The sequence below is a fragment of the Oikopleura dioica genome, chromosome PAR (genome assembly GCF_907165135.1).
Source record: "Oikopleura dioica chromosome PAR, OKI2018_I68_1.0, whole genome shotgun sequence".
Taxonomy (NCBI): domain Eukaryota; kingdom Metazoa; phylum Chordata; class Appendicularia; order Copelata; family Oikopleuridae; genus Oikopleura; species Oikopleura dioica.
In genome coordinates, this window is record NC_137293.1 from 1,078,796 (window position 1) to 1,090,791 (window position 11,996).

An 11,996-nucleotide genomic window follows, 5' to 3' on the forward strand; every position below is an offset into this window, starting at 1 on the left:
AGACAGGGATATTCGGAGCATACTAGCACCAGTCAATTTGATCAATTCGAACAAAAATTCCTGAGTCGAAACCATAGTACGCATCGCCATGGGCAAGTGTTAATCTCAGCGACTTTGGATGAGTGTCATTAATTACTTTTGAATAAGCGCCAGTCCATTCTTGTAACAGCCATTTTCAGAAACATAGAAGGTTTCTGGTTCGCAATATTCATCGCAGAAAGCTAGTTCTTCATCGGATCCGTCGGCACAGTCTTTTATTCCGTCACAAAGTCGGCTTTCGAGATACTCAGCACCACTGTTACAAGATCGGACCTTTATAAATTCCTCTCCTGGTTGACCACAAAAGCCTTCGTACATTTTTGCAAGCTGAAAAACGTCTGTTGATGAGAGTCGTTCAACTTCTGGCCATTGGACAGGGTCTCCATCCAGATTCGTGATAGTTGGTAATTCATCTACCGCAGCTTCAATCGTTTGGAATGAAAAAGCGTCGTAGTGCATGATAGACTGTATATGATATACAGTATATCATAAGGACTTGACATATCGAACCAGGCAAAGGCATTTATCTTCTCGAAAGCGTATCGTTTCTCAGGTCTAATACGATCGAAATAGACAATTACATGATCGTCTCGATCGGGTCTTTCATGTTCATGATCAAATCCAAGCGCATGCAGCACTTCATGGTTGACTACGTCGCTTCTTAGGCAACCTGATGCAAGGTTGATTCTTTGGCCATTAGGGAACGATGGATCATCGCCGTGATAACCGATGTATGACTTGCAGCCATCATTTTCATCATCTTGAAAATCGATCCAATGAGAGTGAGCTTGAGCTTCACTGTCGTCAACAAATCGAATGCACCCACCAACATCAGCTGTTATCAAATCGAGAGACTCAGCAATGATTCGTTGGGCATCAGCAATGGAAGTATGAGCTCCGTTTCTGAATCGGTACGGGATAAGGAGGTAAGGTCGATCTTCAACACCATAAGTATTTCCAGGCCAGCGTTGATTAGTACGCGCTCCTCTTGGTCGAATGAGCGAAGATGTTTCACCAAGAGCTTCAGGATGAATGGTTGCCTGCCAAATATTATAAATAAAAAAATTGAAAATAATTTATATGCTCTTAAAAGATATAAGAAGATATTTTATAACATTTTCTTGGACATATCTATTCCAGCTATCAGAGCTTGCTCCTTAGTCCGAATTAGATCATCGTGCATGTAGTCCAGAGGCGGAGGAGTTACAGTTGACTCATTTATGGAGGATACCGTTGGCATGATCTCTCAAAATTCTTTTTCGATAGAAACTCAGAATAAAAAGAGCGGTCAGAATTTTTACTATTTACATTCATTGAACGTCAATAAAAAAGGTGCTTTTTTCAGGAATATATTTATAAAACAGCAGATGGGCCGTTTAGCTCATTAGTAAAAGTCAAGAACCATTCAAAGTCAAATTTGTTTCAAAGAAAAACAAGCTGATTCTCCGCTTTTTCAGCAACAAAGCTTTAATGAAAGGCTGATTCTCTTGCGTAAAAATCTTTTTTTAATCTAATTTTTAACGCACAAGGTGGTAAATAATTTAATTATTGAATTAAAACTTGTTCTGAAGAAATGATTCATTGCAGGTGAGACACCACCCCCACTTCTCTTTTCGTCCAGTGAGAGCGTGAGGAGTGCGAATAATTAGTCGTTTTTGTTAATTTTTTATTCATTGGAATCAAGGAGGAAAATAAGGCGAATTCCGAACAGATACAGTTTCAAAATAGAGAAAATAGAGAGACGATACAATGAACGGGAGCAGTGGGGATGAAACAGCGTTGTTGAATCAGTTGAACAATCTTTGTTTGAGGAATCAGAAGATGCAGTACAATAGGTACAGTTATTTGTGGTTGTAAACCCTTAATTTTTACAAAATAGGCATTTTCGGTTCATAGAAATATCGCGCTTATAAAAATAGAAATATCACACAAGCAAAAAAAGATAAAATCATCCGAAAAGGCGACCCAAAATAAGAAAGACCAAAAAGCCAACAAGCCACTCAGCAAATTTAATCAGCAATTATCAGAATGGTCTGCCGGCCCAGAGGCGAATTATTCTAAAAGACAGAATTTTTTTTGTACCGCTTAGTCTGGCCGACCTGAGTAAACTTGGAGTCAGCCCAACAGCTCTTTTGTAAAAGTTACGAATTCGCGGACACTAAGAAAAAGAGCATACAGTGAATAGGAGAGCACATATAGAGAGCAAGAGAAGATGGAGATTCCTTCTAGTCAGTATAGCAAGTGAGTTAAAATCAAAAATATTTTTTATGAAAAGAATAAATGGGGCAGAAACAGGAAGAAACTCGTAAGTATTTGTTTCATAACAATTATTGAGCTTGACCATTTGTCATAAAAAGACACTCCATAGAAATATTAAGAGGAGGGGGCTCTTATTTTTGAGGTTTTTTAAAATAAAGATTCAAATTCCACTCTATTATTTTCCCCGAATTTCTTTCTTTTGATAGCGCTGCCCTAGAACAATTGGTTTTGGCGACTTTCCAGAGTCATCATGTCATTTTATGTCCATTTGAATTTTGAATGAACTTTTGAACTTTTCTCAATTTGAACTTTTGTCAGAGAGCGCCCTCTCCGCTAAAAAGACCATCCTTTTTTCAAACAAAAAGATATTTCTCCTTCAACCAGATTATCTGTGAGACCTCGGGATCAGTCACTATTGTCTCTCAGGATAATTTTTTCGCTCTTTTGTCTCTCTTTTTTTCTGACCTTTCTGGACGCGTTTTTTCAATCAATTTCTTTTTTGTTCGATTTCTGACGGCCAAGGTCGCCAATAAACAATTTTATTTCGACCGGGTTCATCGTTGTCCACGGCGGGCTTAATTGAATGAAAATTAAGTTGCCACACTGACGCGCTAAAAGCCATCTTTTCGGATCCCTTCAATTATTCAAATCATTCAAAATAACCAAGAGAAAGAAAAAAAGAAGCGCCGAAGTCAGAGGACCGCGGCCAACTTGGCCGGTAAACGCAAAGAAAAGTTGTAAAAAACGCGCCCATCTGGAAAAGAGAGATAGAGCAAAATAAAGCCAAGACAAAAGCGTTTTTTTGGGAATCAAGAAAGAGAATTTTCCGGCGAAAAAAAGGCAAAATGGAGGCAAAAACCGTTATTCGCCATGAAAAGCAATATCAAAGGTACTTATAAATTGAACTCATGGAGAAAGAGAATTTTATGGGCAAAAACTTCTGGGAGATTTCCATTTTAACGAGCATAGTTTTCCTTCGGAGGGGCCGAATTACAACAGATTTTGAAACCAAAGGCTTGTTATTAAGCGAATCATCCTCAGTCCTTCGAGAAAGTTCTTGTCGGGTTGAACTGTTGATATAATATTCGCGATTTAAAAATTCATGCCGTCAGACAAATGTCGATAACCGGCCTTTTCTCGAGTAGCTGGCCCATCTAAATGTTGCAGTATTTAATTAGCTTCATCGATCTTTAGTTCCATTTCAATTCGAATTAATTGCAAATAACGGATCCATTCAGTTTTTCGAAGTTCAATTATTCTTGGTCTTACGATTCTTGGTCTCGACTTTCTAGTAATCATTGAACTCGATTCTTGCAAGAAATTTTCTAGATCTTGCATTGATCACTCGATCCAAGTCTAAATATCTCTTAGAATAGAAAAAGAGAGCAAAAATGTCGGCCCCTAGCAGTCCGTCGAAAAGATCGTCACTGCCTATGATTGGCGGTGAAGTCAGTAATCGTCAAACTAAAAACAGGTTTTGATGAAAATTCATGTTATTTTTTGTGTAACAAACCCCATTTTTTCGTTCCCAGACAAGACATTGCGTGAATATACGCATTTCGAATCAAAAAGGGGATGAAATTCACGTCATTTCGCGGCCGATAACCAACCAATGTTCCCTCATAAAGCGATCCACCGCTCAAATCCGCATTGATTTATTTTATTTTTCTTCTCTGCCCTTTTTTCATTCTTTTCAAGAGAAGAGAAAATTTCCTTAAAATGAACGGTGACCAACGAGGACAAAGAAAAAGGTTCTCTAGTAGACTTTTCTAGTGATTGATTTACTGTCCTGCAACAGTAGATAAATGGGTAACGCTTGTCTTGCGCAATACGAGTTGTTAAGCCCTTTTTAGGCGCTCAGGAAGTTTTTCTCATGTGACACGTGAAATTTTCTCATTTCCAAAAGAGATTGTTTCCAGTGATTCCTTTTCGTTTTTTTTTACAAAAATGCCGAGAAGAGCAGCTAACAGAAGTTTAAGCGAAATATCTGAAGACTCCGATAAAAGTTCGAAATCAATAGAAATTATTTCATTTTAAATTTTATTGATGTTTTCAATTTTGAACTTTATTTTCTGATGAAACGTACAGAGATCTTAGAGACTCTGTTCTTGAGCGGCTGATTCTTGAAAAACGCCGTGATATTGCCGCGGGCGTGAGTTCTACCAGCGATAATCGATTGAATTACAAAAAGTAAATCCCCGATTTTCCCTTTTTCAAGAAAAAATCCAGATTTTCCTTAAAATTTAAGGGATTGCAGTTGCAATTTGCGTCTTAATCTCATCTTCTTAGGGTTTTTGTCAACCGATCGGTTAATATGGAGAAGATCAAGATCTTCGGCTTCGACATGGATTACACCCTCGGTATGTCAGCCTTCAATGAATAAGCTCCTTTCATCCCCTTTTTAGCTGTCTACAAATCCCCTCAGTACGAAAAGCTCGGATACGATCTCATCATCGACCACTTGATCAAACAGGGCTATCCTGCAAAACTAGCCAACTACTCTTACGATTCTTCATTCGTCGTCCGAGGACTCCTTTTTGATCGAAAAATGGGAACTCTTTTGAAAATTGACGGTTTTGGAAACATTCTTGTCGCCTGGCACGGTTTCTCCCCACTGTCTTACGACAAACTTCGGGACTGCTATCCCAACAAGTTCATCAACAAGGTACTTGTTGAAATGGATGCCTTTTAAAATCGACCAATAAGAAGCTTGATAGAAATTTTCGTTATGATAGCTTTCCTTTGTAGGATGACAGCGGTCGATTCTTCGTCTACAATACGCTCTTCAACCTTCCAGAAATCTACGTCATGGCGGTTATGATCGACATGTACCAGAAACTCGAAGACTACGACCAAACCGAGAAAGGATTCAAACATCGACAGGAGCAAATTGAAATCACATACAATCTTATTTTCAACGATGTCCGAGAGGTAGATCTCATCTTGTCCAATTTTCCCTGTAGAAGTTATTTTAGGCGGTCGATTATGTGCATATTTATGGAGATTTGAAGCCGAAGACTGTTGCGAACTTGGCGAAATATGTCGTTAGGGATGCAAAGCTGCCACTTTTGCTCAACAGAATGCGGGAAAATAATGACAAGAAGGTTTTCCTCGCCACGAACTCTGATTACGAATAGTAGGTTTCTCCATTATCTATGATTTCTAGCTCTTTTCTAGCACCAACAAAGTGATGACTTATTTGTTCGACTTTCCACACGGCCCAGAGGTATCAAATTAGTGCAGAAAAGATAGATCTTGAGTGTGATAAATCAAAGTCTGCGAAAAAATGACTAAAGAGCTGGCAAAACCGCGAGACTGACTTATCACACGCAAGATACCTAAGTAACTAGAAGAGTGAATTGAGTGAAAGTTATTGACATGTAACATGTTGACTTACCAGCAGAAACAGTTTGAAAAGTTTACAACTCATCCCGTGTGTTCAGGATTCTTCAAAGGTAAGAACTTTTTTTTATTACTAACAAGCTTTATTCCCAAATAAATTCTTTATATATTCATGTTCAACTCTTTTTCTAGCCCGGAACTCCCCATCGCGACTGGAAATCGTACTTTGATCTGATCATTGTTGACTCTCGAAAGCCAAAGTTCTTTGCCGATGGAACCCCACTTCGACAAATCGATCTTAAAACTGGAAAAGTCAAAATTGGCCGAAGCACTGGTCCAGTTGAAGAAGGAAATGTCTACTCTGGTGGTTCTTCTGACGCTGTGACGAAGCTTTTCGACGCAAAAGGTTTGCAGCCTAAAACATTTTTTGGCTAAAAAAATCTTCAGGAAAGGACATTATGTACATCGGAGACCACATTTTCGGCGATATCCTCAAGTCAAAGAAGGAAAACGGATGGCGAACATTTTTGGTGGTTCCCGAATTGTCCCAGGAATTGCACATTTGGTCGGATAAACGAGACTTGTATGAGAAAATCAGAGCGCTTGACGATGTCATCAGCGAGGCTTACCAAAACCTCGATTCCAGGTGATGACATTTTGAAATCAGGTTTTGAATTGCGTTTCTTGTAGCTCGAAGGATGCAGTAGATCTTCGAAAAGTCAAGAAAAACTTCCGAGAGACCGTCCACGAAATGGACATGAACTTTGGCATGTTTGGCTCAATGTTCCGCTCCGGCTCGCGACAGACGATGTTTGCGACGCAGACCATGCGATTTGGCGATCTGTACGCTTCATCCTTCATCAACTTGTTCTACTATCCCTTGAACTACCTCTTCCGGGCGCCGCATATTTTGATGCCGCACGAGACTTGTGTGGAATCTGTCGAGACAGCGTTCTTGGTCGACCAAGAAGAGGAATCTTCGCTCTCCACTAGAGGTGTCATCAAGCCCTCTGCAGAAGATCGACGAAAACAGGTTAGCAAGCCGCGGAAGATGGCCAAAAAAACCGCTCGTCTTATTTGATCGAACTTTTCTTCACAAAATCTTTCAGGATCGACTTGAAGAGCTCGAATCAGACGCCGAGTCAGAGTACGAACCCGACCCCTCCGAACTGGTCTACCCCAACGTCCCCACCGCCATCACCCACAATCACGACAACGACGAAGACTCCGACAGTGACGACGCTCAGACTGAGACCGTCACCGAGTAAGAAGCTTATCTATCTTCACTTCTGTATCTTTTTTCACTCTAGAAAATCACCTTCACTTGTTTTCACCACACTAGTAGACTGTCAACTGCTGAGGATAATTACACACAGACAGAACTCTCGCTCTTTGTGCGCTTAGAAAATATTTTAAACTTTCACAACTTACCTTTTTTCAGAAAAGAATATTTAAATTAATAAAGGCAAAATTGAGGATCGTCAAAATTTCATTTTTTTATTTATTATTTGTACACAAGAAAGAACGGAAAATATGATTTTATCCGTTCGCAGTTATTTTGTTTGAGAAACTCGTTTCGAATTTCTACGTCTTTGGATCAAAAACAGAAAACAGGAAAATATTTTTTGACTTTAAGAACCTACACCGTGTAGATTCCTCTTGTTGGAGCGGGGACCTCTGAAGATGACGAATCGGCTGCTTCGGCAAATATTTGGAAGTCAGAGCGATAAGGGCCCCAGAAATCACCATGAAGAGCTTATATCGAGTTTTCAAAAGGTTAAAGGGGCTGTTGAAGTACCTGGGTCAGAAGCTGGATCAGGAAGTGGATGCCATGGTTCCCGAACATTGTCCATTTCTTTGTGAAGTCGATGCAGAAGCTTGTGGGTAAGGTTTGGCATTGTCCCACTAAATCATTCAAGCTACAAAACGACTGAGTGAACTATAAGGAACCTGAGATCATTTGCTTCTTGAGGGTCTTCTTTGATATTATACAGCCAGACGGTCTGGTAGTCAGATGCTTTCCGACGGAGAACTGAGTGTGATCCTACGACGACTTTATAATCTCCATCGATTATTACGCCTAAACCGTTAATCAAAAAGCTGCAAAGAAGAGTAACTGACCTTGAACTCGAGTATCCCAAGTACTATTCTGAAATCTTGTATCTTCTTCCCAAAGCCGAAGAAGTGGATTGATCTGCATGATGATCTCGGATCGTTTCTGTTCTTCTGCGATTTTGTCGCCTTGCAGGCGAGACCACAAGTCGTGGCCATCCAAGACTTTCGGTGGAAGAGTGTGACATTTTGCTGCGGAAAGCATGGTTGGAAGAACGTCCGACACGTGAGACAAATCGTTGAGCTAAAAAAGACTAAGTTTTCTAAGAAAAAAATTCGTCATACCTTTTTGCCGCGCATTTTGTTCGGGATGGCAGGACCAGAGAAAAAGCCATATCCCGTTATGCCTCCTTGCCAAAAGTCATTCTTGCCACCTTTCAAGACGAAAGCCGAGTCATCTTCTCGACCATTATCGTTCGAAAAATAGATCAAGGTGTTATTCCACAGGCCTGAATCTTTGAGCCCGTCGACGATTTCGCCCACAGCTGCGTCAAGAGCAGTGACCATTCCAGCGAAGACTCGTTGGCCGTTTGACATTTGGACATTGTCGTTGTAGAGGCTGACGTATTGCTGGGGAGCTTCGGTTTGTTCAAAAAATGAACAAATAAAAACCATAATTTCGCGATTGGATTGAAGAATTAGGCCTTTCAACAGACCAGATTGAAATTGAGCTAGAATTCGAATCCATGTAAGTAAGTGCACGGTGGTCCGTTTTAATTAAACTTATTTTTAATAAATTTTGATGAACACTTTTGAACATTTCCTTGAAGAGGTCGATGAACCGACTGGAAGGCAACGTACATGTAGAGTGGCTCTGTTTTGTTGTGAGCGAAGAATTTTTCTCGAGCTTTTCTCTGATATCAAATCTGTCCCCGTATACATTTACGTTCGTTGATTTGAAGATCAGTTCCTTTATCAGCGTACAAGAAGGGTTGATACTTCATCGATGTATCTCTTACTGGACCTTGCTCGGTTCTCAAGTCATATCCGCAGAGATTTCCATAGTTTCTCAGCTTCAGGCATTTTCTTCTACTATAGTAATCCTGTCCCCCTAAAGATTTCTGGTTAAAAATGATTATGAAAAGGTCTCTTACCGAGAAGTTGTCCAAAAAACTCATCAAATCCGCGCTTCCAAGGAAGATAATTGTCTTTGAAAAATCCAAGCTGCCATTTTCCGACCATGTATGTTTTGTAGCCGCACTCCTTCATGTACTGAGGCATAATGTACTAAGAAAACGAAGCTTTAGTGTTTGTCCTTTGGAATGAATAAGTACGGGGACGACGGTACAAGATCCGGTACTCGTCTCCGATAATAACCTCATCAAGTGGCAGGCCAGCTGGTCTGTATCCAACGAGGTTTTCGTGTTGCAAACCTAACCTGAACCAAATTTTTAGGTTATATTATAAAGGATTTTAAGGCGGTTGAAGTTATTTCCCGCGGATTTACTTTTTCTTCAGCCTTTTTTCGATAGTCTCATACCTGTATGGATATCGACCAGTCATCAGACTTCCTCTCGTTGGCGAGCAAACTGGTTGAACATAGTAGTTATTCAGTAGGACTCCATCTCTAGCTAGCATGTCCAAATTTGGGGTGTAAATGTCCGCCCCGTGCATGGAAACATCGTGTTTTCCAAGATCATCTGCTACAATTACGACTATATTTGGCGGTTGCTCCGCTTCGGCTATACTGGCTGATAAGCCTAACATATACAATAATTTTAAATTTCTCATTTTTTTCCAATATTTTTTTTTTCTTTTTTTTGTGTTTCTCTTATTTATTTTGTTACGTTTACTTCTTTTTCAATTCAAAAAATATTTTTTAAAACGGTGAACGGTTTGATTTTACGGAAAGTTTGCGGATAAAACAAGGGCTCCACCTTTCTTTCTCTATTTTTCCTGACGTCGGCGAGAAACCGCGGGGTTGGTGGTGGTGGTGGCGCTTCCACTTCATGAATCATGTAGGTAGCATGAGCACTAATACTAGAAATTACGGGCACCCTGGGGGCGATATTACGAATATGAGATGGAGGGGGTTATGATTGCGTAAAGAACTTAGAAACACTTTGTTTTCGTGATTCACACTACCACGTAGTTTGACGTCAGAAGCACAGGATATTTTATACAGTAAGTTTTTGAATAAAATTTCTTAGCATAATGATTATTGAAGTCAAAATTTTTAGTGAAAATATGAGCAAAAAAAATCGTAAAAAATTTTTTCTCGTTAAAATGAGGTCAATTATTCTTTAAAAGACGTAAAGTCAAAACAAACTGGGCTGAGTAGCTCCGGCGCGGTTAGACGTGAACTTTTGACGAACCACAGGATTTTCCGAGTCAGGCGAATTCTGCGGCTCAGACGAATACTGAAGACGGCCGCAATAATGGGCCAACGGAATTGCCTCTCAAACGTGAAAGATATGTTAAAATGCTCGCACAAGAACGCGCCTTCGGAATTCTGACCAAGAAACTTTTCGGTTAAAAGGATTAATAGAGACTTCTAGCTTGAATTCAGATTGCCCTAGTTTAACTTTTTCCTTGTTTTTTTTGCTTTCTTAATAATTTATTTGGTTGTATTTAAAATGAAAATAAATAAAGGTATTTTCCGTTAGTTGAACTCGATCAGGAGATTTTTGGGTTCGACGAATGTTCAGAATTGTTGGTTTTGAAAGATTGTCAGAATTGAGCTTGCAGTAGAGTTTGGAGTCGCATGGCAATTTTTATCGTCCAATGAAGTCGAGATCGGAGAAAATGAGGGAGAAGCTTCGGGAGACGGATCGAAAGTGTGTTCTGGGTAAAGGTGGGAATTGTCGTACACGCAAGGAGTCTGAAAGATAATGGTCAACGGCCTGATCTTGTGTAATTATCAGAAAATATATGTTGAAATCGGAACAAAGGAGATTTTCGTTTGTTTTCCTTATGTTTCCGAACAGTCTGTTTCCGAAAGTACGGACGCGATAAATCCGGACTATTCTCTTATTTTTTGATTTCGTGCGCATTTCTAGCATTTCATTGTTACGGTAAAAATTCTGTTTCATTATTGACAAAAATTTACTATTTATTATCCTCAATTCAAGTTTATCAGAATAAAACAAAAGCAAATAGAAAAATGGTTCGTCACAAACGGTATCAAGTTAATGAAATAATCCAAGAACTTGGATGAAACATCTTTTTGGCCACGTAGACTTGACTCAACGGCATTATCTAGACTTTCTAGGCTCCTTCATTAATGAAGGCCACGTAGCGTTAAATGCATTTGAGGCAACATCTTTAAATATTGGGAGAGATAAATGCCGAAAAATTATGACTTCTTAAAATAGGCTATTTGGATAAACCTGACTAAATTTCCAGAAACAATCGATTTTTTTTTCAATATATGTGTAATAATTTACTTCGATAAAATATACCCTTGCTTTCTATAACGACGTCTACACCCTAAAAATGACTCACCAGTGATGTTGAGCTTGATTCTGAAGAAGTCGAAGTAGTTGATCCATCAGATTGTCTTCTGTTGAACCTCAGCATTTCAAAAAACTTCGAATCAACGAAATCTGGGTCAATTCTGTCGAATGGAACGCGCCTTGGTTTATTGATGAATCCAGTCTGTCCTGGTTGTCTTCTCTTCTCTATTTTTCCTCTTGGTCGTTTCAAGTGCGTTGCAAATTCGATTGGTTTTCTTGATTCTTGGGTTCTTTTGGACTTTGTTTGCTGGTAGATATGAGAAGAAGGAGGAGCATCCGAGTTTTGAACCGGTTGGTATTGTATCGGCGGTTCGGGCGGAAACCAACGGGAAGAAGTTTTTTGTCCATTCGGCGAGTTCTCAAGTGGCATGCTATTCAGAGTATATGTTGCGTTAAGAAGTTGGGAAAGAAGCGGGCATTGCTGGGGAGAACCGAAATACAGCGTCATAAAAAATTCTCTTAGCCACTAAATAAAATTTATTTTCATTGATTCTGATCACTCAATTTTCTAAAATTTTCTTTCTCAATTTCATATACCAGAGAAACTATTTTAAAGCCACCTCTACTCTCTTACCTTATTAATCTTCTTTTTATCCTCCTTTTTTCAATCTCTTATTTTTGCGAAAAAAAATAAGTAAAATTGTGTGCGTCCGCGCAAATCGCTCGCTTTTCTCTTTATAAGACACGGCTAGTCAGTTTCTTCTATTTGGGTGTCTATTTTTTTCTAGGGCAAGGGGAAGTTTTTAAGTAGGTCAGTAGACACGTGTAACACCGGGGGGCTAAAGTGGG

General features: G+C 39.5%; 3 protein-coding genes across 10 annotated transcripts; 1 reads left to right on the forward strand and 2 right to left on the reverse strand.

Moving 5' to 3' along the window:
* The first annotated feature begins 1,674 nt into the window (after window positions 1–1,674).
* LOC145705794 (cytosolic purine 5'-nucleotidase-like) lies at window positions 1,675–7,115 on the forward strand. Of its 8 annotated transcripts, none has more exons than XM_081783279.1 (11): window positions 1,675–1,874; window positions 4,588–4,658; window positions 4,704–4,963; window positions 5,047–5,229; window positions 5,274–5,434; window positions 5,476–5,524; window positions 5,742–5,753; window positions 5,833–6,046; window positions 6,088–6,286; window positions 6,331–6,673; window positions 6,750–7,115. In XM_081783279.1, the coding sequence occupies exons 1-11, from the start codon at window positions 1,789–1,791 to the stop codon at window positions 6,906–6,908; spliced, it is 1,737 nt and encodes a 578-aa protein (XP_081639405.1). In that variant the 5' UTR covers window positions 1,675–1,788; the 3' UTR covers window positions 6,909–7,115. The 8 variants fall into 8 exon arrangements, with proteins under 8 accessions (XP_081639405.1, XP_081639407.1, XP_081639411.1 ...); XM_081783285.1 differs by lacking the exon at window positions 1,675–1,874 and adding an exon at window positions 2,219–2,280; XM_081783283.1 differs by lacking the exon at window positions 1,675–1,874 and adding an exon at window positions 2,276–2,344.
* Window positions 7,116–7,134: 19 nt separating this feature from the next.
* On the reverse strand, window positions 7,135–9,604 carry LOC145705795 (arylsulfatase I-like). Its single transcript, XM_081783287.1, has 10 exons — window positions 9,233–9,604; window positions 9,070–9,130; window positions 8,847–8,979; window positions 8,663–8,803; window positions 8,525–8,599; window positions 8,038–8,339; window positions 7,762–7,996; window positions 7,591–7,720; window positions 7,439–7,545; window positions 7,135–7,395 (listed from the first exon to the last, which is right to left on the reverse strand). The coding sequence occupies exons 1-10, from the start codon at window positions 9,481–9,483 to the stop codon at window positions 7,280–7,282; spliced, it is 1,551 nt and encodes a 516-aa protein (XP_081639413.1). The 5' UTR covers window positions 9,484–9,604; the 3' UTR covers window positions 7,135–7,279.
* Window positions 9,605–10,323: 719 nt separating this feature from the next.
* LOC145704703 (uncharacterized) lies at window positions 10,324–11,703 on the reverse strand. The gene is made up of 2 exons (XM_081782173.1): window positions 11,197–11,703; window positions 10,324–10,573 (listed from the first exon to the last, which is right to left on the reverse strand). The coding sequence occupies exons 1-2, from the start codon at window positions 11,653–11,655 to the stop codon at window positions 10,397–10,399; spliced, it is 636 nt and encodes a 211-aa protein (XP_081638299.1). The 5' UTR covers window positions 11,656–11,703; the 3' UTR covers window positions 10,324–10,396.
* Between the last annotated feature and the right edge of the window lie 293 nt (window positions 11,704–11,996).

What these genes read in the sequence shown, in the direction of transcription:
- LOC145704703 (XM_081782173.1), bottom strand. Translation starts at nt 11,655, where the DNA reads ATGACGCTGTATTTCGGTTCTCCCCAGCAATGCCCGCTTCTTTCCCAA. An exon ending in AATCAAGCTCAACATCACTG is followed by an intron (nt 10,574 to 11,196) that starts GTGAGTCATTTT and finishes ATTATCTTTCAG; the next exon opens with ACTCCTTGCGTGTACGACAA.
- LOC145705795 (XM_081783287.1), bottom strand. Translation starts at nt 9,483, where the DNA reads ATGAGAAATTTAAAATTATTGTATATGTTAGGCTTATCAGCCAGTATA. An exon ending in ACTGGTCGATATCCATACAG is followed by an intron (nt 9,131 to 9,232) that starts GTATGAGACTAT and finishes AATTTGGTTCAG; the next exon opens with GTTAGGTTTGCAACACGAAA. An exon ending in CAAGAAGCAAATGATCTCAG is followed by an intron (nt 7,546 to 7,590) that starts GTTCCTTATAGT and finishes TGAATGATTTAG; the next exon opens with TGGGACAATGCCAAACCTTA.
- LOC145705794 (XM_081783279.1), top strand. Translation starts at nt 1,789, where the DNA reads ATGAACGGGAGCAGTGGGGATGAAACAGCGTTGTTGAATCAGTTGAAC. An exon ending in ACGAACTCTGATTACGAATA is followed by an intron (nt 5,435 to 5,475) that starts GTAGGTTTCTCC and finishes GCTCTTTTCTAG; the next exon opens with CACCAACAAAGTGATGACTT. An exon ending in TACCAAAACCTCGATTCCAG is followed by an intron (nt 6,287 to 6,330) that starts GTGATGACATTT and finishes CGTTTCTTGTAG; the next exon opens with CTCGAAGGATGCAGTAGATC.